General features: G+C 47.6%; 1 protein-coding gene across 3 annotated transcripts in view; it reads left to right on the top strand.

Moving 5' to 3' along the window:
• The first annotated feature begins 10,425 nt into the window (after positions 1 to 10,425).
• Positions 10,426 to 24,428, top strand: part of ttyh2l (tweety homolog 2, like) — a 23,097-nt gene continuing 9,094 nt past the window's right edge. For 2 of the 3 annotated variants that reach the window (XM_027010779.2, XM_035525625.1), the window contains exons 1-4: positions 10,426 to 10,787; positions 14,962 to 15,134; positions 20,193 to 20,304; positions 23,084 to 23,304. In XM_027010779.2, the coding sequence (XP_026866580.2) occupies positions 10,659 to 10,787; positions 14,962 to 15,134; positions 20,193 to 20,304; positions 23,084 to 23,304 (635 nt within the window). In that variant the 5' untranslated portion in view covers positions 10,426 to 10,658. Of the gene's footprint in view, positions 10,788 to 14,961; positions 15,135 to 20,192; positions 20,305 to 21,791; positions 21,878 to 23,083; positions 23,305 to 24,428 lie in introns of those variants that run through there. The other variant, XM_027010780.2, reaches the window with a different exon arrangement.

The following is a 24,428-nucleotide window of genomic DNA, read 5'->3' as shown; positions in this document are numbered from 1 at the left end:
TTAAAAGAAATCAGATCCTGGCCTGGCTCCAGACACATTAACTCATCTGGTCTAAAGTCACCCTAATAACTAATAGTTACAGCAAACAGCAAATAAATCAGATTTTCAGCCATGGAAAATTATGACTTATGCCACACGTGGGGAAAGGACCCTAATAAAGGAGGTTTTTTTGAAAGCTTTGCAGGGAGAAAGCATCACATGATTAATTTCTGCCTTGTACGTGTTAATCATCCCTGCCGTGACACGCATCCACGGTGATGCACTCTCTTACGCACCTAAATTGGGACCATCTCAGTGTCATGACATCTGCCTGCAGGATGGGAATAAAGGCAAATCTATTTGCCACAAGCCGGCCCGCCTGCCCGCCTGGCGACAACGGGGGCAATGGGTCGCGGCCGACCCCCCGACCCCTTCCGCGGGCAGGCAGGGTGAGCTAATGAGGTCGTAGCGTGTGCTGTGTGGACAGGCCGCGTGCACTATTCCTCCTCTCTAATCGCACGCTACTTCCAGCAGCTCTCGGGCTTTCAGGCAGCATGCACGCACAGAATAGGAAGAGTGAATCAGCCGAAGCTGCATAGCGCTGCCCATTCACGCAGACCCGTCCGCTGTGTTACACGGCAAGAGAAATAATACGGCTGCAAATTACATATTGATCACGTGTCGTTGGGAGTTTGATCTGCGACTCGCTGTCTATTAAAGCTTTTAATATCGGTGTGGGATGGCACTTGAAGCACATGATATATGGAATCTTCCAGATGTCCTTGACAGACTTAGATATAAAAGTAATGAGATTTTGCTGTATCCACTGGGCTGTGTGATCTTCACCATTGTTAAGGTCTGCTTTTACCTGTTATGTGCAGTACAGTCAACCAGAGAACAATCTAGCTAATGAATGTTGCTTTTAGGGGATGAAAATATGGATTATTAAAAATGATACGGAAAACAGATCTGAAGGAGAGAAACATATACGTCCTTTATGAATGACAATTAATGCCGGACCACACTGGGCCGGTCCACTCCGTATCACATAAGCAGGATGAGTGTTGTGAGAGTGTAGAGTCACACAGACACTCCGTGTTGTGTTGGAGCAAGGTGTGGCGCGTACTGCTTTTCCGGCCCAGATGCAATCAGGTGTTCTGGTGATGGGTTCACGCCACGGCCAGGGAAGCAGGGCCAGCCAGTAGCTGAGCCGCTGCTCGGGGGAAATCTCATTCGCTCCACTCCCCACTCAACCAAACTGCCCTCATCTTCCTCAGCCCTTCGTGTCTCCTGGGGGGGGCAGACACCCGCGCGCTGCTCCGTGGCACGGCGCGAGCGGCCCGCTCGCAGTGATGAACGAGCGGGTCGACCTGCTGATAATTGCTCACTCGGGGGCAGAGGGAGGTCCATTAATCAAAATGAGGGCTCCACGCCGGTCCCGCCCATGCCAAAGCACAGCTCTCGCCCACCACAACAACCACGGGCAGGGCCGACGGCAGCCGGGAGCCCGGGGAGACGGCAGGAGACGGCTGCTGTCATTCCTGCCTTATATCAGCCCTGACACTGCGGTCTTGGAACAGCACTATATTACTGCCAGAGGGCTCGAGTGCCGTGATAGTGTGCACTTCCAAACCACCACCACGAAGCTCCTTCACCACAAATCCAATGGGACTGGGAGCAGAATGAGGTGGCCGGAAGATAATGGGAGGTCTGGAGAAGTAACGTACGGGTCGCCCACATGGGGGGAGCTAACCAATTGCTGTGACCCTGTCCGCCATCACGTCTGTCCAGCAGAGGCCACAAAGTGGCGGCGTTCGCCATAATAAAGATGAGTGAAGCAGCAATTGCTTTGTCTCTAGGCTCCCACTCCATGACCTTGGGCCTGAAGTCTTAGTGAAGCTCTGTTCCCTTTGTCTCAGGGCATTGCTCTGGTCCGATAACGGCTGCTGTCGGAACATGCCCGATCCCGTCTCAGACTTGCTTTTGAATTGTTTTCCCTCCTCCCTCGGCCCGCCGCGAGCGGACCCTTCGCGTCGGTTTGTTTACACGCGTGTGCCGTAACCGCGCCAGCACGAGGAGCAGAGCAGAGAGAGGTCTGTAAAGTTTGGCCGGCACACAGCGATGAAAGGCAGGCCGTGGTGGCCTCCCGCGGAGTCTTTGAGGAGCAGCACAACTGCTACACTCTGCCTCCGCCTATTCGCCCGTAGAGATCCGATCCCGCCTTCCCTTCACCTCAAAGGCAGAATGCCGAGGGCTGTGCGGCCTCTCTCACCTTTGATGTCAGTGGGAGCTGGATCCTATTAGGCCACAGGGCCAAAGAGGCAGATCGCTCAGCGGTGGCCCAGCCCAAAAGGCTGCATGTATTTGCCTGCAAAAAAATAAAAATAAAAAAACACAGAGATGAAGTCGCAAAAAAAGAACAGAGGTCGTGATGGGAATTTCAACGGGAAAAGTACCGTAACCTTGGGATGACACGTTTTCAACATATGCTAACTGTAACGGGCTCTTGTGATGTATGCCTGGCTACAGAAAGAGCCATACATAATTAATGAAGGAAAAAAAGAATTATTGTATCATTTCCTTCAAGTGGTAAAAAGCAGCACCTCCATCGGTCCACAAGGCCTCACTCTACGCCATCATCCCCAGTTCCAAGCTTCCCCTGTCATTTCCTTTCGTCGGCCTGTGCGCAACGACCGGCTGCTCCTTTAGATTATGTATTATCACTACCTCACTTGACTTATAATCGGAAGGTTGCCAGTTCAATCCCCACAATCACCACGTTGCCACTGTTGGGGCAGCTGAGCAAGACACTTAACCCTCAATTGCTCAAGTAATATTCAGTAATAATTGTAATTTGCTTTGTATAAAAGCGTCAGCTCCATGCAGTAAATGTAAGTTAGAGGGACTTGGGCGTGAAGGGAAAGGAATCCATTTTGACTCAAGACTGTAAGTTTTTCCAAAACTTGGATTCCTCATCGGCCCACACGTCCAAACACTTGTTTTGTTCATCGTGCCATCGCTTCGCAGAGATCAGGTGGCATTAAACCAACCAGATCAGTGCCAGTGGTGGCTGTAAACATGCTGGCGAGGTTGGTGGGGTTTCTATTGATTTTCCCCAGCAGAAACAAGTTTGCCATGGACTGTACACATGAAATGCCCCATCCCTGCAGAGATGTGTTGTTCCTGAACTCGAGTTCAGTGGCATCAGTTACCCTGCGGATCTCCACGCCTGGTGACGGAGCGCTTTGGGGCCGTGAGCGTGCTGCCCGGCTCATCTCCTGGTCCTGGTCGACGGGAGGGGTGGCAGTCTGTCAGGGGTTCGCGGGCTCATCTCTCCACTGTCACACGGGGCTGATCTAGTGGAGGCAATGACATGGCGAGAACACGGCGTCCCCGTGACTACCGAGCCGAGGGACGCGCCTCGCACGCCGCCTTCGGGCTGGCGCTCTATCAGGCCAGCCCGTGTGGTGCGACGGTTGCCAAGTATGCAGAGTTTCCCCTTTAAGTTTAAGCTTTCTTCCTCCTCCCTCAGCTCTCTGCCTGACAGAGCCAGAAAAGAGAGGAAAACAGAAAAGGGGGAAAAAACTGAAAAGGGAAAGAAGCTCCCAGAAAGCGATTTCTCAGCCACCCCCCCCTTTTGGATTCACAGTCGCGGTTGCTGGCAGCTTTGCCTGCCTCCAACTCAGCGGTGAATAGTGCCGGTGGTTTACACGCTGTGTCGCTACACAGCCATCCAGTGGGGAGATAGAGAAGCTAATGGAACAGAAGACACTGACACACCGTAAGACAACGTGCAGCTCTCTGCTTCTTTTCCCAGGCTATTTCCACATAAAAGAAGAAGAAAGCTCTGTGGGGGGTAATGCTGTAGACTCCATGCAAGCCTCATGGAAAATTCTCCAGCCTGCTTAGCCCTGTAAAACCCATCTTGCAGGTGATGCGCAACGTGGCGCTCCCCGGACACAGCACGGCACGACACGCGCCGTCGGCTGAAGCCCGCGTACGGCCCAGCCGCGAGTATGATCTGTCAGGAAGAATGATGCCACGTTGAAGGTAAAAAAAAAAAAAAAAACACTCCTCAGCACACTTTCATTTCATCACCCACTCCCCCCCACCCCACATGTTCACATGCTGGTATTGTGCTCAAACACGCCGCATGACATCTGCTTTGTCCTGCCTACATATCACACCTGTGCTGTTTTCTCCATAGCTGAAATGTCTACTTGACAAAACACACACACACACACACACACACACAAACAACAACAAAAAAAAACATGCTGTGTCTGTCACAGCATACTGCAATGGCCCTCAAGATATATACATGCCATTTAATAGCTGTGGCTGTTGGTCAACACTGAGAACGCACAGGACTGGGACAGCTAAAGAACACATCCCCTTTTACTCCTAACCTATGCAGTTATCTGCACACGAGGGCCAAGAAGCTGGGTGTGTGTCTGATGACTCCGCTCTAAAACACACGTCTATGGTGGTGGAGCCGGCACTGTGCAGTGAGCGTCTGCACGGAGCTCGGCCCAAGGACCAGGGCTGACTGTGAGGGCGGAAACCGGGTGAAGCCACCAATGACGCTGTCATCTCCATGCATCCCACGCACGAGGCCAAGTCTTCTCCTTCCCCACGGCTCTGGTCTGCTCCTCAGATGTGGGGCGGAAATTGATTACCACCTCCCGGTGACTGCATGGCCTCCATCTGCTAGATCCACACCGTGGCTTCAAAGTGGCGTATGGCTCCGCATTCCAGGAGCGTGCTAAATCAAGCCCGCACACTCCCCGCCGAGTTCCCAGCCTGAAAGAGACAATTACAGGACTCGGAATTGATTGTAAATTATCAGGCAGCATGACATTTGTTACACGGCTACGGTGGAAGGCGAACAGGCAGGGAGGATTAAGTGGCCACAAGTCTGAATTCCAATTAGGACCAAACAGAACGGTGAAGGATGCTAATGATCAGTTAGATGACAGGTCAATTTTGAAAGCTTAACTGTAATTGTATATGTTTAGGTCCTTTTAGGTAATATCTTATGTATGTGATGTGTTGACATAATCCAAAGATCATACCTCCCATATATCTGAATGTTAGTATTAGCGTCCAACCTCATTACCATCGCAATGTATCCATCAAAGAAGGTTATTTTCCAGATAACAGCGAACATCCATGTGGCAGAAGGGTCGCTTAATGGATTGGGAGACAACGCTAAATTTGTTTGTATTGTTCTCATTCTTCCTCTCTTTTATGCTACAGAATTCCTCTACTCTTCTTGGAGCTGGAGTTTACTCCACCAGGAAAACTCTGTTTAATTGCCCGCCCACTTTCAAGTCCATCGATTTACGTTACTAGCCATTTTAATTATACAAGCCATTGCATTTAAATGTGGGCACTAGCAGCTCCGCGAACACCCATGGCTACGCGAACTGCAGCCAGCGGAGCGATCCTCCCTCTCTGCTGTTCTACGTGCGGCTCGTTTCACAGCTGCTGTACATCGTGCCTGTTTTCCTCTTGCGTGCGGGTCCTCTTGGACTATCACCCTCTCAAATGAAAAGCGCCGTGCCGACTCGAAATCCTTGCCATTAGTGAACTGCCGGTGACGTTACTTGAGGCTGTCGGGTCCTGTCCGGAACACTCAGCAGCTCCCGAAGGAGGGAGGCGCCACCTTAGCTGAACACAGTTAAGCATGTCATGGTCACGTAGCCACTGGTAAACAACCATCCATGAAAGCAGCGAAATGCATCAATACTGGAGTTGATGCTTTACAGATAGAGGCCTTGGCACTGGGAGAATGCATTATTCCATGCAACAGTCCATGCTGGAGATGGAATAAGGAACCGGGAAGCAGAGTAAGGATTAGTTGCATTATACCAGCTCCAGCTCTGGGCTCTGAGGGTAACAACTGGCACCTCACACAGCGTACAATGTTTCGTGAAATACCTGGATTTTATCTTTCAGTCCTGTGTGTGTCTCTTGCAATCTCCTTCATTCTGCAATACTGCAAGACAGCAATCATTGGGCTCTGAAGAAATGCTCTGGCCATAAATTGTAAGAATATCCCCTGCCAAGGGAAAGCGCACAGAGGCTGAGGTAATCACGGGATCAAAGGAAACCTTTCCGAGTCATACTTTTTAAAATATTATTATTATTTGTCTTTTCCTTTGTTTGCCATGTTGCACGTCATGACGATTCCCTCACCGAAGCAGGCAATAAGAGCCGAAGCTTAACGCTTCATTTCAGTTCTGTCCGGCTTTGCTCGGAAAATCCGAGATACACATAAAGCGGTTATTGCGCATCGAGGCTTTGGTGACTTCTTCAGGACCCGCTTTGTTTGGCTCGCTTTTTCTATCGCATTGCGAAATCAATACGATGCCGGGGCAATTATCACCATAAAATCGCCGCTCGCAGCGTCCGGGTTTGTTCCGCAGGATTGTGTTTGGCCATTGGAGTTCTCGTCGCCACCGTAATCACGTTTGGCGCAATCATATATATTTCAGGATACAGAGTCGGGCTGGCTAAAAAGTAATAAAAACAAATCAAGGGCCCAAGTTAGATTCCCAATATTGCCATTATCCTTTGCAGCGATGCAGGTTGCTGGACCCCCCCATTTACGAGCCGGGGGCTATTATTCAGTTTAACTGCACATTGCACTGGAGCATTGCGGCTACTGTAGAGTTGCTGACGAAACACGAGCGGCTTGTCTATCATTCGCAAGTGCAGCAACGAAAACGTTAGAGGGCTGCGAGTATATACCACTACACCCGAGTACAAGCCTGTTTCAGGGGCTTTGTCCATGGTCTTTCCCCATCTAATGTTGTGCGAAAAGCACCAAGCAACGAAACTACAGCCTTGCTTCTTAGGCCGAATGGATTACCCTTGTAACGGTCAAACGGGACGAAACGCAAACTCGATGGTATGGTAACAGACCTTATAGGAAGAGCTCGATAGGAGGAGACAGTAAACGATGCGTCAACTCCACGGTGAGTCCCGAACAGACACCGACGGAAAGTCAAACATCTATCGCGAGGATTTTGCTGTTGCACCTCGTGTTTGCCAAGCAATTACGGATAGAAAGGGAATGGCTGCGCTCGCTGCGAAAATGCCAGGGCAGGGGGCGTAAATTTAAAAAAGGTAACTTAATCACACGTTCGCAGCTGCTACAGGCTGTCCAAATACACTCTGGATTAGTTCCCTTCTAATTTTTCTCAAAGAAAAGGAAATAGAAGGGTATGCGTAAGAGGAGTAAATTATAGCACACATGGACATTTGGATAACGTATTTCCCAAACAGGCAACCAAAGGACCACATCACAGCGCGCTCCAGACAGGACACTGTCCGTTGCGCTGCAGCGGGGGCTGAGCTTTAGTACTTTAATCTCGGGTAGTAGCGGGCACGTTTGAGCTATACGTGTAAATCCTCATTTATATTTTTAGGTCTAAATGACTTGCCATGCAAAGGGATTCAAGTCTCGCAATGAAAGAAGCAATAACAAGGGGGACCCTCATTATAGCAACGCCCTTTTCCATCACAGAAAAGCAAAACAGCAACGCGAGAGCAGGGATGTGAAGGTGTAATAAGCCTGGATGTAAGCACTTTGTGAGGAAGCAAAAATAAATAAATAAATAAAAACGAGCTTTCATTCAGTTTGACGCGTGCTTTGATGTGTGCCGTGACCACTGCGATGCCTTCCATTATGCATTTCATGCCCCCCAGTGGGCTGTCGTGCCCAAATGGTCGGCGAGTAAAGTTGAAGAGGACAAAAGGAACGCTATGCATTAATATTCTGGAACTTCTCACTGGCGTTCTGTTTTTCCATTTGTTGGTGTCAAAGGAAAACTAACACATTCGGTGCTACCTAATAGAACATAATGCAAAAGAAGTACACGGCACATGCTTGCCTATATAATCCCAGCAGGACTGCTGCGCTTCCGAAGCCTTTTATAGAATTTAAACTGTAAAACTGCAAACATAATAAAGATTGATATAGTCTGCACATCGTTAAGGTGTGCAGTAAACCAGGACTGGAGAGTGGGGGTGTTGCGTTCTTTTGGTAAAAAAGGAGAGAGCCGGGTCGTACTTGAGAGCCGTTTTTTTTATCGCCTGCCCTAAATCCACTCCAGTCCCCCAAGTGAACAGGGAGAGCCAGCCAGTCATAAGAGATAGATGCTGTCGCGCTAGGCTCCTTAAAGGCAGAAGCAGTAGGATTTGACGGTTGCTGCTTAAAACATACCGTTCAAAGTTGACCCCTCCGGCTTAACGAGAGAGAGAGAGAAAGAGAGAGAGAGAGAGAGAGAGAGAGAGAGAGAGAGAGAGAGAGAGAGAGAGAGAGAGAGAGAGAGAGAGAGAATGAAGAGAGGTCGCGGAGTTACCGAGAACGAGAGAGAGAGAATGAAGAGAGGTCGCGGAGTTACCGAGAACAAAGCACTGAGTCAGAGAAATAAAACTTTAGTTTCTGATTACGTTCAAAGGCACAAATAAACAACCACTCCCCGCACAAACAAGCCTGCGGGAAAGATTTGCGTACTGGGATATGGCGTAATCTTGCATAATCTTTACAATGCAGATCACTGACATTAGGTCTAGCAACATGAGTAAGTTGGTGCAGCTAAACCTATTTCATCCATGTGAAGTGAAATGAAAAAGGACGCGTCGATTTTTTTTAAACGGCTCTCGGAAAGGAACGGAGCCGTAAGATCCAGGTTCCCTTCAGCCGGTTATTCCCACCCCTACCAGAGAGATCCGGCTTCCGGAGCCCCCATCTGATAGATGGATTTCAGCGCCTTCACGTCCTAATTACCGTGGTGACTAATCGACCTTGAAAGCAGGCGTTCAAAACATAGAGCCTAGTCGACTTTAGGTCTAACTCAGCTTTCTGCTGATATCATATTTTGCTTCACAGCGGTTCACCATATTCCTGACGAGGGAATTCTACAAGTTATTCCCATTCTGGTAGCTTTGAATACAGTCAGCAGCAGTAATATGCAACATTATGTTCAATGACATATACAGGCACGTGTTTTTAATACTTAGCTAATGGAGATGAAACCATGTACTACACCCATGAGCTGGATAATGAAAAAGTTTATTAATAATAATTAAATGCAAGTTAGCTTTAATTTTAGTGGGTGCAAAAAATAAGAATATACCATTGAATACGTATGCCATATGCTGGAAAAGCTTCCATATTTAATATCATTTTACCCAAACGTTTAGGGGAAAAGTAATGAAAGGTCAAACAGCCTTATTCTATAGCGGTTCTATAGCGGTTTCAGGAGTGATATTACAGCTATCGGATGCAATCACTTGAACTGCCTTCTTCGTCCACCAGATGTCAACCTTGAATAACACTGTCTCCGCTGCTGGGGTCAACCCCCACCGCCCCCTTGAAGTCACGCCGAGGCAATTCCGATGAACTCAAACCGCAGGCGTGAAAGCCACTTCGACATTAGGCTGGTTTAACATCGGAGGAAAAGAAGTCACGAATGCAAACAACACCAGTTTTACAGGCTGTGCTTTTCCCACCATATTTCTGCATCATTAGGACGCTTTTGCTTTCCTTTAAATCTCATTACATTGGATCCATTCAGCTAAGATCCCCGAGATGTCTGACTTCCAAGCTCACCTCCTGCTGTGCACAGTTGCGCTCAGAAACAGCTGGAGATTTCAACGCCATTCTACAAGACGACTGTCTTCAGTACAAGCCTCATGTAAAAATGTCTTTCTTCTTTGAGTTTCTCATCCATCAAAGTCACACCTTCAAAATGAATGAATGCTCACGGTATGAACTCTTTGGTTATACATGTTACTGTGAAGTATTGTAACCCTGACTTCCCAAGAAGTAATGAATCAGTTCACCAGCACACCAGCCATTGTGGAAGCATAGGCGATGAGATAGACCTACAATTTAACTGAAATCCTGCTGGTTGTCACATGCAAAATTATGACCACTAAAAATAAAAAAGCGTGTATCATGCATACTGAGCCCTGTGCAAGGCAGATTATTAGACAAATTGCAATTTTGTTGAAGGCTTTCCCTGTGAAGAAGGCAAACGTATTCTAAATAAAATATGAACCTTTCTCTGGACATTTTTCGTTACAAGTTCAGTTCATTTATATGCGCACACAATATACGCGCATTCTGTTTTTAATAACACGCCTAAAGGAAGCATTAAAACCTCTTTGGCAATCAAACCTTCGAGATATGGATGCTTTTGGATATGGCCTAATACATTTCTAATATCCTTCGAGATTTAACGTAACCTGAGTAGAACAGTCTGTCTTCCACGGTGCAGCCTACTCACGCTTTTAACGCGTAACTGCATCGAGCATTGGAACTGGCCCTCGGTTTCAGGGCGACTTGTCACACAAATGAAGAAGGTTGGCCGACTCTCAGACGACCTGCTCGTGCGCAGATGCGTCAGGAACAGCGTTGTGCGCGAGCTCCTGAGCGCTCCTTGAACTGCGCGCTCACTGCTCCTCGAGCGGCGTTGCAGTTATAGCTTAATTGCTGTGCTATGTGTCGTTTAAGGCGGAACGCACAAGAGGAAATGCTTTTACGTGGTGCCCTTGCCTCGCGATTTGAGCGCCTACGTACTTCGTTTTTGTTGGTACTCGTTTTGTTTGGAAAGTGAGGCGCGAGGATAACTCGGGCGATTAAGTGTCAGGTTGTGTGCAGAATGGCATTCGCGCGACAAGACTACATTGCCCCGTGGTGGACTTACTGGCTTCACAATTTCCCACATATTAACTTTAATTTCCATGCAGTTGACAACACCTTTAAACCGGAGGAAGTGAACTACCAGCAGGTCAGTGCCCTGGTTTTGCTGTCTCCAGAGGGCGCGTGACTACCTCGGTAGCTGGGCGTCCAGGTGGACGTACACCCAGGCACGGAGGCACGCGCGACTGAGCTCATATCACTTTGAAACATTAGAACAGTGTAAACATCCTGGCTGAATAGTGACAAAGACACGTTTAGCTGTTTAATCAGGAAACGGCTTAAATTGGCATAATTATATTTGAAATGATATTTAGATGGAAATGATGATTGGACAATCAAAAACCATGAACTCATTCCTTTTTTATGAGCTAAATCCATTATGTGACATCTAAATGAACATATCTTTAGAATTCTCCAAGTAATGGCCAAGGGGAAGACTTGTGAACTTGATTCCATAATTATGCTATTACTAACAAAGCCAGCAGTGTCTTGAACATCCACAGGCCATGTCTCTTGGTGTGGGTTTCGTGTCTTTTGTGTGCTACTGGACTGATTTGCTTATTCTTTGTATGGTAGCCATGTCACGTAAACACACCTGGAGAGGGAAAATTCTTTTCAAGGAGTCTTAAGACTGTTTCAGTGCCATTAACATTGTGTTACAGTTTAAAATAGCTCCCACACTGGCACTGAAGCACTGAAAAAAAAGTGTGGCCTCAGCTGTGTTCTGGATCCACTCTGCATTCCACATACATTAGTCCACAGATTGACTATCTTTGAATACAAATGGCTCTCCTCAAGATTCAGTGTGGGAGTGCCTGTGTTAGACTGATGGTTTACTATAGACACAAAGGAGGCACAGATGGACCACGGGGCTGTGGTTTAGATATTTCACATGTTCAGCTCATGAGGAGCGCCACAGTCCAGCATACATAGCAGGACCAAAGTCTGATTTCAGATACCTAGATTCCACCTAAACAAATCAGTAAGGAAAGAAAGTACGTTTATATATTTTGTATCTCAGTAAATAAGTGGAAGTAGAAAAATAAAGTGGAATAAAGTGAGCCTTCCCCGATCGGCTAGCAAGTGATTGTGAAATGGATTGAATCTTTTGATTGCTCCCTTTGTAACATTAGATGCTGTTCTTGCCATGTTGTTGTTTCACGGCACATTTTCTGTTTCCCTTCAAAGATCAAGTACTTGTTTAGTTTATTTTGTAAACTGCGTGTGTAAGAATCCTAAATGAACATATGAGGAAAACAGATGCCTATTATTTTATTTAAACAATAAAATCTATATTTTCCCACTCTCTACATTTTCTAGTGTGTTTAGCCCTGAGCTGTTTCGTGACAATGCTCATAAAAGAGCCATTTAAACATGACAGTGGCTTTCATCACCTCAGAGTGTTTCAAAGTTGAAATCATTCATCTCGGGACTCCTTTCTGCATCATCTCACATTCTTCTGACGATCTCTTATGTATTTTCTCAATTACAGTCAGTAATTTCTATTAATATGTACAACGTGAATATGGCATCTGATAAGAATGAGCTAAATTTAGTCATTGGGGCAAAGGAGTGCGTATAGCTTCAGGCCACTGTGAGAAATCTCTGGTAGCAAGATCATTCTGTATCGTTCCAGGGTCATGCATTGTCCTCTGACAGTGTTTCCTGCTTCATGGCCTCTTCCACCTTCGTAGCTACACTGTTGATTTTTCTCTGGTTAGCTTATAGCATTTCACTGAAGGTCTTTTTTTGGTTCAGTGGTTAATTCTCCATACTTTGCCTTAGAGTGCCAGTAATATATCTGTGCTCACCAGCTCTCAGTAAATTTAATTTTGCTCACTAAATCCCAGTGCTGTGCCTTACATAATGGGATGAGTAAAATTCACTCAAGCAAACGCTACTCCTCTGGATGAGGATATTATGAACAGGCTGCAGCTCGCTTTAGAAAGGTAAGCTGAGATAGCTTTTCTGATTACTGAACTGAGTAACGTCCTTCTAAACGTTGCTGAGTGAGAGTACGCATCTGAAAAGGCCTTCCCGTCGAGTAGAGTGGAACACTGCGTCGGAGACCTACGCGCTCTCTCTCCACGTGGGGTAAGCCCTGCTGAGGTCTGCGCCAGGCTTTCTGAGAGCATAGTGCCAGCGCTTATAGTTCTGCATCTGTCGAGCGTGCGCTGCCCTTCGTGGGAACTCAGAAATGGCTCCGCCATGCTGCTCTCTTTTGCTTGCCATTCATAGAGAACTCAGTATTTGCAGTTCATAAACATGGAGATAACTATGGAACATTAATATGTATATATTGGCAAAAGTATGCTGGACGCCTTTCCTAATTGATCAGTTATTCAGGTGTTTCAGCTGAAGGCACCGCTAACAGGTGTATAAAATCAAGCACGTAGCCATGCAGTCTCTATGGACTCTGCGGCATTGGCGGGAAAATGGCCACGGTGATGTTAAACGTGGCATTGGGCTGCCACCTTTGCCACTACTCAGTTCATGAAATTTTTGCCCTTCTTGATCTGCCCGGTCAAGTGCTGATATTGCGTTGATACTGTGAGATGGAAGTGTGGGAACGCTGCAGCTGCTCCATGGCTTAGCCATGGAGCGGTACAGCGTGTAGAGTGACGGTGCATGGCCGCTGCATGCTGATGTGCAGAGCGCATCACCTGCTGTTGACCGCATCGCTCGCTACAGAATACCGAACCTCCTCAAGGTTCTACATGTCGGAATGCACAGTGCCGGCATTAAGGTCTGGCAGAAGAAGAACAGTGCATGCAAACGTTTTAGAAGATAGATATTTTAGACAATTACACGATTCCAACTTTGTGGCAACAGTTTGTCTTATTTTATGTATGCAAGGTGCTTTTTCTTATTTTATGTGTGTATTTCTTATTATTGTCACGGGCGAAGCACGTAGTCACAAATATGAGTCTCCAGCTGAAAAGTTGAATGAAACTAACAAAACTGAAGCTGAACATAAAAGTGCACTAACCAAAACTAAAGCTGAACATAAAAGTGCACTAACAAAACTGAAGCTGAACATAAAAGTGCACTAACAAAACTGAAGCTGAACATAAAAGTGCACTAACCAAAACTGAAGCTGAACATAAAAGTGCACTAACCAAAACTGAAGCTGAACATAAAAGTGCACTAACCAAAACTGAAGCTGAACATAAAAGTGCACTAACAAAACTGAAGCTGAACATAAAAGTGCACTAACCAAAACTGAAGCTGAACATAAAAGTGCACTAACCAAAACTGAAGCTGAACATAAAAGTGCACTAACCAAAACTGAAGCTGAACATAAAAGTGCACTAACCAAAACTGAAGCTGAACATAAAAGTGCACTAACCAAAACTGAAGCTGAACATAAAAGTGCACTAACCAAAACTGAAGAAAGCCAACGTAAGAGTAGCATCAGTGATCGAAAACACAAAAGGCTTATAAAGTAGACAACGTAACACATTATAAAAATTACAAAATCTATATAAATAATGTGCTGGTCACATAACATTTGCAAATCTCAGAAGATGTTAGTGTTTGGAAAATTTTGGCAAATGACTCTAAATTACTCTAATTAGTTTTTACTATTATGCAACATGTGGTGTATTAGAGTTGCTATGTACTGCTCTAATAGCAAGATACCGGTGTGATTGACCCCCATTAGCTGACTTCAAGGCTCTCCAAAAATAATGGATGTATTATTCACTGTGCAATTCGGGGAACCATTTTACATTTCAGTCTCGCTGACAAATGCGGTGTTTGCAGGCTTTCAGTTCTGTTTATGGCGCCGTCTCTCGTACACCACTCCTGCGGGCTCTGCTAGCTTGGGGGTCACATGACTGCAGAGCTCTATCTTGTCTCACCTCTGTAATCACATGATGCTCGATTCAAAGAGGATCATTTGATCATTTCTGCTTTGCCTCAGTCCATGTGTGTTACCATAGCAATTTGCAGCCACGCTCAAAACCATGCGCAGATACACACCACATATGCACAAACACACAGAATTTTTAGCCTGACTCTCTAGCCTGCTTTATTTTGAATAAACATCTCCGAGCAGCTCATCCACTTGCATGCATTTCCCATCTCTAATCTAGGGAATCCTTCAACATTTAGCACCCATTAGCTGGATTAAGCCCAAATTATGCCTATGGGAGGAATAAAACTGTTATTGTCCATATATTAGCCTTTTCATCCTCAATTAGCTGCTGACTTTCTCCCTGTGTTCCCCTCTGCTCTGATCTCCGTCCCCTGTGGGCCAGTCCCTTGTCGTCCTGGCCTGCGTGGCTGTTGGGGGCCTGGGCCTGACTTTCCTGCCGCTGGCCGTCTACTGGAGCTGGCTGTGCTTCTCTCGCAGGAAGAGAGGCGAGGAGACCAAGACGCCAGACGCCTGCTGTGTCACGTGGGCCGCAGTGGTCACGGGCCTTGTCATATGGTAAGTCTGTCCCGCTCTCTGGCCCTTGGCTACGTGGCTCCCCAGAAGTCAGCACCGGCAGCACAGAAACAGGGACTACGCTGTGTACAGTTGTCTTGGGGAGGAAAACAAGGACCGGACAGGAGATTTTAACTAAATAACAGCCCACAAGTGCATCGAGTAAAGTGATAAGATTGCTACTAGATTTCCCCAGCATTTTCCTTTTGTTATGAAGGGGAACAGTGAAAACGCAGGGGTGCAATTATTCCTGCATTCTGCATTAGTTCAGCCTGTCAATACTGTGTCTGAGTCCATGTGTTCAGACAGAATGAGTATTTTATCTCTGCAGTTCCAGCCTTTGTGTTTCGAAACAGGAGGGGAGGCGGGAGTCCACGCTTTGTAATAATGGCCTGATCACAATTCCGATCCCAGCCCTGTTTACGATGAGATGTGCTGACAGGACCCGATTCCGACTCACAGTCCAGGCAAAGTGACGAGGGCAACTGGGGTGGCAGGATGTGTGCGGATAAAAAGAGATTGACGTTATCCTGTGACATTCCTTTTGGAAGGGCCGCCGTATCTTTCCAAGGGGAACAGGGTGTTGCAGTGGGGACTGGATTTACGGATTTGCAGTGGTGGGTATGAGAGGTCAGGAGTGACTGAGCCAAACCCTTTCGAGCTGAAAAGGCTTAGGAGCATGATGCACACAGAAGCGAGACCAGGTGTGCAGACAGTGATTTTGGGCAAGACGTGCCGCTGGCCTGCAGCAGTCGCTGAGAGGGACCGGCCTCCTCCAGACCAAGACTCACTACACCCAGCGCCATGAGCGGAAAATGGGCAAACATGAAGCGGAAGGCGAAGTGGCTGGACGACACACGGAGCTCAGGTTGCGGTGGTGCACGTGCGCATGGCACCATCACACACACCTGTGCCTGGCAGGAGTAGTGAGAGGAGTAGTGAAGAGACAGGTGTGACTGTGACCCGGACGCTCGTGAGCCGGGCCACTGAGCACGATTCTGAGCGGCATCGGTGGTCCGCAGAGAGCAGCACCTCATTCCGTTCACACTCTGAATGCGTCATACTCTGTCACACACATAATACTGACGAGCACAGCTTGGCTGGCAGAAATAACATTAAGAACATCCTGAATTTAATGTGTATATATACAGGAAAAAAAAAACCTTACAATTTAAAAAGCATTTACTGTATTTATTTATTTGCCATGTGAAAATTCTCCCTTTCAACCCTGCGATGACTAAGTGATTATTTTTGTTTTGTTGTGACATCATACTCTGTAGAGCTATTGAGCCCCACTCCCATAATGCCATCGACCCTGCGCCACCAGGAGTTGGCGGTTCAGCCCCTTTGCTCATATTCCTACTTCTTCAGAATTCCAGTTTGTTTGCCAAAGAGCTTAATTGAATCATAGAATTCACCTTAATCTTGCGACAGACGCGTAAATGCCGAGTTCAGATCGAATTAGCTTCGTGACGCTGCTTAGCACACAGGGGTTTGTCTCTTCACCCTTCCCCATGCTCCGCAGTGGGCCTTGTTGAAAAACTAACTGCATTTATACTGACACAGACATACATGTTTAAATGGCAAAAAAACCCTGAAACCTGTGACTTTTGGTTTTGATTTGGACCATAGACATATATTGACAGAGCTATTTCTGAAAATCAATTGCCCATCCGTAGCTCATTTAAACCTACGAATCAGCTCTGATAACAAATAAACGCAGATCTATAGCTTTACAGTTTCCTCTTTCAAAGCCTTTACCAATTTCAAAGTTTTTCACAATTTCCTGCAGCATTGTTTTGTTCATCTTGTGTGACACATTGTGAATAGCAGGAGCTGCAGATGGCCAAGAGGAGGTAAAGAGAGTTATCAGCGTGCGCATCGCTGTAGGCTGCTGCTGTTGCCTACGCTGCGCAATTCTTAGTTAAATATTACATTGCCTCCATATTCAGGGGAATCAGGAGGTGCTTGCGCAGTGCCATGGCAGGGTGTCTTTCCTGAAGCTTGTGCATTGCGCAGCTCCTAGAATACGTGCAGGTTTTTCTCGCCTGCCTGAGCACAGCCATGTCTGGAGGCTTGGACTGTGACTTGCTGTTTTCCTCTGCTGCTCTAACACCCCCCCCCCCCCCCCCCCCCCCCCCCACACACACACACCAGCCCACCACTATTTACAAATATAGACCTCCTGTGAATGTCAACTTCTTTTCGGGTGACCAAGTTTCTTGTCGGTGTGTGCGAGCTTAATTTGGTTAATGTTAATCTTTGTTAAAGTTGTGTTAGCTTTTCCTGGGTTTGTAGGCTCAGTGTCACCCATTTGAATACTGATTTTATGCATTTGTTTTCTTCAATTATTTGTGAAAGCTAAAAAACCAGCCCGACTAATGAAAGCGTGTCAGATTCAGAAAGCTCTCATGACCACTGGCCAGAGCTCAAGCAGGTCAATTCTCTCTGTTTTCATAAACTACTGCATAACAGCCCCTGCTCTTTGTGGAATGCACCAAGCTTTAGTTAAGAAGTTGCAATGGTGCACGTGGTGTTTTATCACACAATCCTTGAGTCTGATGCCGCATTACTCATTCATCCTCAGTATTTATTTATTTATTTAGGGCTATCTGAAAGACCTCAGCCAGTAGAGAATTTCTCCTAAGCCCTTTCTCTGTATCTGCAGGCTTCTTAGAAGCCAAGTCAATTAGCTGTGGTCAGTTAGCAGCACTTTGATGATATAAGCAGCCTGTTTGAGATGTGCGGTCCTGTCTGGAGGCCCTACTGCTCTGATGCCTTTCTGGTGGCCCAGCTACAGTGAGGTCTTTCTGGATCCCCGGATGTTCCGAGGTCTTTCTGGAGGGCCCACGCTTGCTGGAACGTCTCCCTCTGGCACAGGGCGTCGGTGCCAAGATATAGGACCTCATATAGTCTGTAAACAAACCCTATCCCCCATGTTAGACTGCCACCACACAGTAAATATTGGTAGAGAATTTCTCCTAAGCCCTTTCTCTGTATGTGGTCAATCAGCTGTGGTCATGTGCAGCACTTTGATGATATGAGCAGCCTGTTAGAGATGTACAGTACGGACTGGAGGCAGAGATGCATGCAATAAGGCCTTTCCGGAGGCCTGGCCACACTGTGTCTTTCTGGGGGCCCATCGCTTGCAGGAACAGGGCGCCGATGCCAGAATATTGGGCCCCGTATGATCTGTAAACAAACCCTCTTCCCCATGTTAATTGGTCCAAACGACATCCCGATAGTCCCCCAAGTGGCGGCCGGAACAGCTCTGGTGGTGAGACGGAGAGAAGGGTGTGCCCTTGACCCTGGCAGGTGTGGGCAGACGTGCTGCAGGGTGGCTGCAATGAAGCATGACTGGCAGCGTTTCCGTCCGCCCACCATTTTGTCCACACCCGCTCGTCTGTGCCTGGGGGGCCAATTTTGAAAACTACACGGGGTGCCTGTGCTGTTTGGCGAGAAGTGAACTTTGAGAGCTTATGTCATGTGCTCGAATGTTTGCACTTCTGCCAGGTTCTTTTTTCCCCTGTTCTCATTTGAAAGATCCCCCGCACATTAGTCATCGTACGTGAGCCTGTCCCTGGACTATTCATTCTTATTTTTGTCTGATTTGAGTAGTGGAGGGGAAATGAATGGAAACGTGGGAGCTTTAAGTGAGATGTAATGTAATGAAAGCGCCGTGTTCCCTGTGAGCTGACGTAGAAGCAGTGCACATGGAGAACCTGCTAATGCAAACTGAAGCACCGCGGGCCTAGGACAGCTTCCACCGCGGTCAGGAGGTTCCAGAGACAGGATGGCCCTCTTCTACACACACACACACGCACACACACACGCACACACACACACACACATGCACACACGCTCACATTCCACATCCGCGCTGCTGGGGCACCTCTAACAGCACGACTGCTCGGTTCATCTGTTCGCTCCCTATTGTCCTCTTATTGATTTCCTTTGTTTATATTAGCAGCAATTTTAGCCCGCTTTGTTCCTAGCAGTGCGAAGTCTGTTGCGCCCTCCATCTCTGGTTCTATGTCTCACTCTCACTCTGTCTCCCTGCGTCAAAGCAAACTGGGTTCTTCTACGAGGCTTCACTACAGAAGTGATTGATGGCAGGGGTCACAGGGGTCACATGGAGGATCAGGACCTGCCTTTTACTTGCCTCTCCGAGTTACCCTCTGACCCCTGGTAACAAGAGTGACTTCAGTTTAATCTGATAGGCAGAAATTGCATCATCAGTCATGTGAGCGTACAGGCCGGGGCGAGGGGAACTGTTTATCCACTGAGGATATGACTAGGGAGATCCTTGGAATCATCCCAAATCATCCCAACGTTCCCGAGCCGTGTCGCACGCCATCATGGAGAGATTTAGTGCCCGCGTCCCAACTGCTCTCTGTCTTTGTTCACGGCTTCTGAGAGACACTCGGAACGTGTGGAGGGAACAGGGGAGCCCTTCCGATTGAGACGGGCATCGGGCGGCGGATAGATCCTGCACGGCCAATAAAGCGGCCCGGGGGAGGCGAGGCTCCGGCGCGCCGGTCTGAGGTGGTGCTCGTGGTAGGGGCATGGCCGTGGGACGGGTGGAGCTGGCGGTAGGGGCGGAGCAGAGGCACTAATGCCAGGCCGCGGGTTCATGAAACGCTCCGCTGTGCTTTAATTAACATGACTTATTCAAGCACTGCAGTCAGCTTTATGTTATGTTCTCGTTTCTTCTTCCAAATGACTGGTTCCGTTAATGGGAACGTGAGGGAGAAGATGGGGAGTGTGTCTGATTCACATACTGACTGAAGACCTTGTGTGGGTGTTAACATGTGCTTTATGAATATTACCCTGTACTCTGAAATGTTCTTTTTAATCGCAACCCAAGAGGTCAGCTAACAATTTGAGTTAAAGCAAAGTCAACATCATTTATATGACCTTACAAGTCTTCTGTAAAGTGTGTTGCTTTGAATCAATTTGTTGTATTAGAGTTTACTTATAAAAACTGTATTAAAGAACATGTAATAAACCTGGAACAATCATTCAGAATGGAAAATGTACTTTTGCCCTTTTCATTCTCAGCACTGCAGTGGGTGTTGGTTTCTATGGAAACAGTGAAACCAATGATGGGGTCTACCAGCTGACCTATTCACTCTACAGTGCCAATCACACTCTGGGTGGCATCGATAGCCTGGTAAGAGCGTTTGTTCCATTACCTGTTTCATATCTACTCTTGTTAAATTGTTGTATATATCTGCTGTTGCCTAATTACCTGAGGATTAATAGTATACACACACACACACACAGGAGGAAAACAAACAAATGGCTTTGCATTAGGTTTTCTCTCTGTAAACAATATTAAAAAGAAAAAGATAATGTGGACAAGCAAACATTGTTGTATTCTTGGTCCTGATTTGTGTGTGTGCGTTTGTGTGTGTGCGTGCGTGCTCTTGAGTGTGTTAGGGTTAGGTATTAATCATAGTGGAAAGACTAATATTCATCTCTTTTTAAGGGAACTAAATGTCTATATCTGTACCTGTGATCAGTGTCACTCACATGCAGCGGTATGGATTTCCATTTCTCACACGTGTGTCATGTGTCAGGAGTCTGGGCAGAACTACAGGAGGGGATTCCAGAATATTCTCCTGTGATTCACTTCGCCTGCGGAGCAGGTTTGCCCTGCTCAGTTTAGTCTTCGCTTCTTCAAACCTCCTTCCACAGATGGAATTCTTCAGCAAACTGGCCCCTCTTGAACCTGAGTGGGTTTCATCAGAAATGAAAAGGTTTTGTTGAAAAGCAGAACAAAGCTGGAACTGAGCCAGTAAATCCTGTTAAAGACCAACAGAGCAACCACCAATAATCATTTTAATGGGAATTTTCAGCCTATTTTTTCATTAACTATGAGTGATGTTTATATTTGCTTCCTAGTTGTGAATCACTCGACTTGTTAAAACAGGTGGTTAAGGTACTGAACTTGTAATCAGAAGGTTGCTGGTTCAAGCCCCCCCCACTACCAAGTTGCTCACTGTTGGTGAGCAAGGCCCTTGACCCTCAAGTATTAAGTCATAATTGTAAGTTGCCTTGTATAAAAGTGGCAGGTAAATGATCAAAATTGCTATGTGAAAAAACACAAAACAATTGCTCTATTATTTGGACAGCACCCAAAAAGTCTTATGATGGACCCAACAGTGGCAAATACAATGGGGAAAAAAAAGAGTTTAAGGTAAGCTTCTTTTATACCCCCCCCCCCCATGCCTTTAGACAGAGACAGAAGAGGTTTTTTCAATCTCAGCTCCCTCTCCAGCTATCTGGATGGTGTGATAAGCTGATAGCACCAGTCCTCACCCACAGCCTACGGAATGGTTGCAGCATGTTATCAAGCCTGAGCCTCTGCAGCCTTCTTCTTCTGTCATCCAGGACTTGGTGGTGTGTTGGGGGGGCAGCTCCAGGAGTGTGGCAGAGCTGGGCATGCTGAAGCCTCACTATCCCGCCGAACCCTCTGGCAAGCCGCCTTCGACCTCCTGCTCCCGCACGGAGGTCGCTGCCGCTCCAGCCCACCGTCGCTCTCGCTTGTCCGGCCAAGGATCGTGGTGCTTATCACACCCTGCTGTCCCACCAGGTCAGGCGGTTGTACGGCAAAACAAAGCCTTCTGGCCCTGGGGACCGGGTTATCATTCAGTCCTGCAAACGAGGTGGACCTGAAGGAAACCACGCCAGGGAAAATCCAGATTTGTTCCTGGTGAAAGGCTCTGGTGGAGTAGGAAAAGGTGCTTATCTTCTCAAAGCTAAGCCCGATGGCACACGGACTCTGAGTTGCTGCTAGATTGAGTGACGAATGACAGTGTTCTTTTAAAAACAAGCTGGCATAGAAGTTCTACTTGTTCATGTGGGTTTTTTTTAAGTGTCTTCTCCTAATCGCAGAAACGGTTTCTTGTAGGCCTGCATTTAAGACAGTTTTGGAGGCTAATCTGGGTAAGATCCTGGATTTTGTGAACGGATGCAGGTTCCCAACCATGCTGACGTCCTGATGGACAGAGTGGAGGTGCCAGACAGATGGGTTACACTGTACCTCCACATCACTTCTGACACTCTCCCTGCTTAACTCAGTCAGAGAGCACGTGCAAGCAGTAGGCCCAGTTGCAAAACTAGCAGGGCGATACTACTGAACTCTTGAAAATCATATTAACTGTGAAGAGGCCCTCTCATGTGGCATATTGCAGAGGCATAATGGCTGTTCCTACTGGTTATGACTCGCGCACGACTGACTGAATGGGGGAGATTGTGTTGTTAACAATGCACAGGTCATGTGACATCTCCACGGAGGACAGCGCTCCCAGAAAGTGCTCTGCGTATTCCCCTGTGTTAAAGCGCTCTGGAGGGGTTGGATGAAAAGAACACCCCCACGCTCAGTTCGTAGCTCTCTCCAGCCAGACCCGTCCTCCTCCTCCGGAGTCTAAACGCCCCATCGGCGTTCCCAGTAGATGAATAGGCTGGCATCTCGGGCTGCGGCACCGTTTCATTGACAAACTGCAGATAGATGCACATATATAAACAAGAACCCTAAACAAATTTGCAGAAAGCAGACCTTTCAGGGCTCCCACTCAGACGTGCCTTTTACGTCCATCACGTAGCTCCGTCTCGTCAATTTCCCCCTGCAGCTTCACTACGTATGCAGTCCACAGAACAGCTGTACACGTTAATTACAAGTCGATAACTGTTAATTAGCTTCTCCGCACCGCAGAGCTGGTTTGATACTGAGTGCAGACAGAGTGCAGACTGTATGAGGCGCTCGGCGGGTTCGGCGTTTGCAGGTGGGGGATCAGCTCCTCCTCGCCCATGTTAATCAGTTTTCATCGTGGCACGGCATGCAGAGTGATCCCAGACCGGCACCTTTTCGGGAGTTTGATGAACGAAACCTGCTTGGCTCTGACCCATGACCGGTAGACCCCGATGCCTCTCCTGCTCCTCCTCAGGCGAGCAGCGCTCTGACGGACATGCAGGGGCAGCTGAAGGAGCACCTGGCCCGGCTGGACGAGATCTTCTCACCGCGGAGGGACTACACACAGACCCTGCGCTTCATAGAGAAGATGGCTGACAACATCGTGCAGCAGCTCACGGCTCTGCCAAACAGCAGCAAGGCCAGGGAGGACCTGGCAACCGTCGCTAACCGGGCCGGCCACATCGAGCACTACAGGTACAGTGTCCCAGGGTAATGGTTGAAGCTTATCTATTTATTGTATTTCGGTTAGCAAATTTCCATTTTAAAGTGATTTCAGTTTGAGCCCAGGTGCAAGCCCTGTTTATACACTAATAGCAAGACAGGATGCACTCAGGAGGTGTGCACACAAACTCACATCTAAATAAAGCCCATAGAAAAACACATTTCTAAAGAGAAAAAAAAAAACTTGAAAGAACATAGAACATTCACAAGACCCCCATAAAAACAGGAAATATTTCTACGGGAGATCATGTGTTGGGGGTACTGAGAACAGATCCTGCCACTCACATATCTGTGACAGTCAGACCCCAGGGTTTCTTCAGCGCCGTTCAGTAGCCAAACCCGGCCTTGTTCCTAGCCCCGCCTCCTAACCCCCCGCCACCCAAACATGTGCCTTGCATGTGATGGATTACGAGGTCACTGGCTTCGAATGTAATGCTATTCACAATGCCAATATTAGCCAGAGCTGACTCCTGGCATCCGAACAACCTTTACCCGAGCGTTGAGGCGCTCTGTCATCTCAGCTGCCCTTTCTGCTGATGTTACATGCAGCGAATCGACTCGTATATCCTCCACGAGGATCGTGTTCCCATTTGCAGGCCGCTGTGTTATGAACTGGCAGTGGGTGTATTGATGAAGGGCTCGTGTTTCCAGTGGCCTGAGGAGTGGGGTATCGAACGCAAGTCGCTTTTCCCCCATTACTCATGGGGCAAATCCAATCTGCCTGCCCCTGAGCTCCTCAGTCAGTCACTGTCTGGTGATATATGGGTCATTTTCTGCCCTCCCGGGCCGGACCGCAGCTATATTTGCCTGCTGTAGCATTCCAGTAAAATTTTAGAAAAGAAAAAAAAAACAAGACACTTGGTACATGGTAGAATACCAATACAGCCCTTAAAGCCAGAACAGATGTACACATCTTTAGTGGTCATCGTTCCCTTCTGCATTACCGGGGTGATAAACGCCACCTGAGGGGACGTGTTAGACCTGGTGTCCAGACCTGGCGGCGTCACTGACCGCTGCAGAAGCCCAAATGTCGGGCAGCGAGCAGCGGCCGCAGGCCCCCGGGCGCTCACGCCTGCGCGGGATGAGATGGCCTGTCC

Source organism: Electrophorus electricus, chromosome 1 (assembly GCF_013358815.1).
Source record: "Electrophorus electricus isolate fEleEle1 chromosome 1, fEleEle1.pri, whole genome shotgun sequence".
Classification (NCBI taxonomy): domain Eukaryota; kingdom Metazoa; phylum Chordata; class Actinopteri; order Gymnotiformes; family Gymnotidae; genus Electrophorus; species Electrophorus electricus.
The sequence above is the reverse complement of the archived record's forward strand: the minus strand, read 5'-3'. Positions and strand labels throughout refer to the sequence as shown.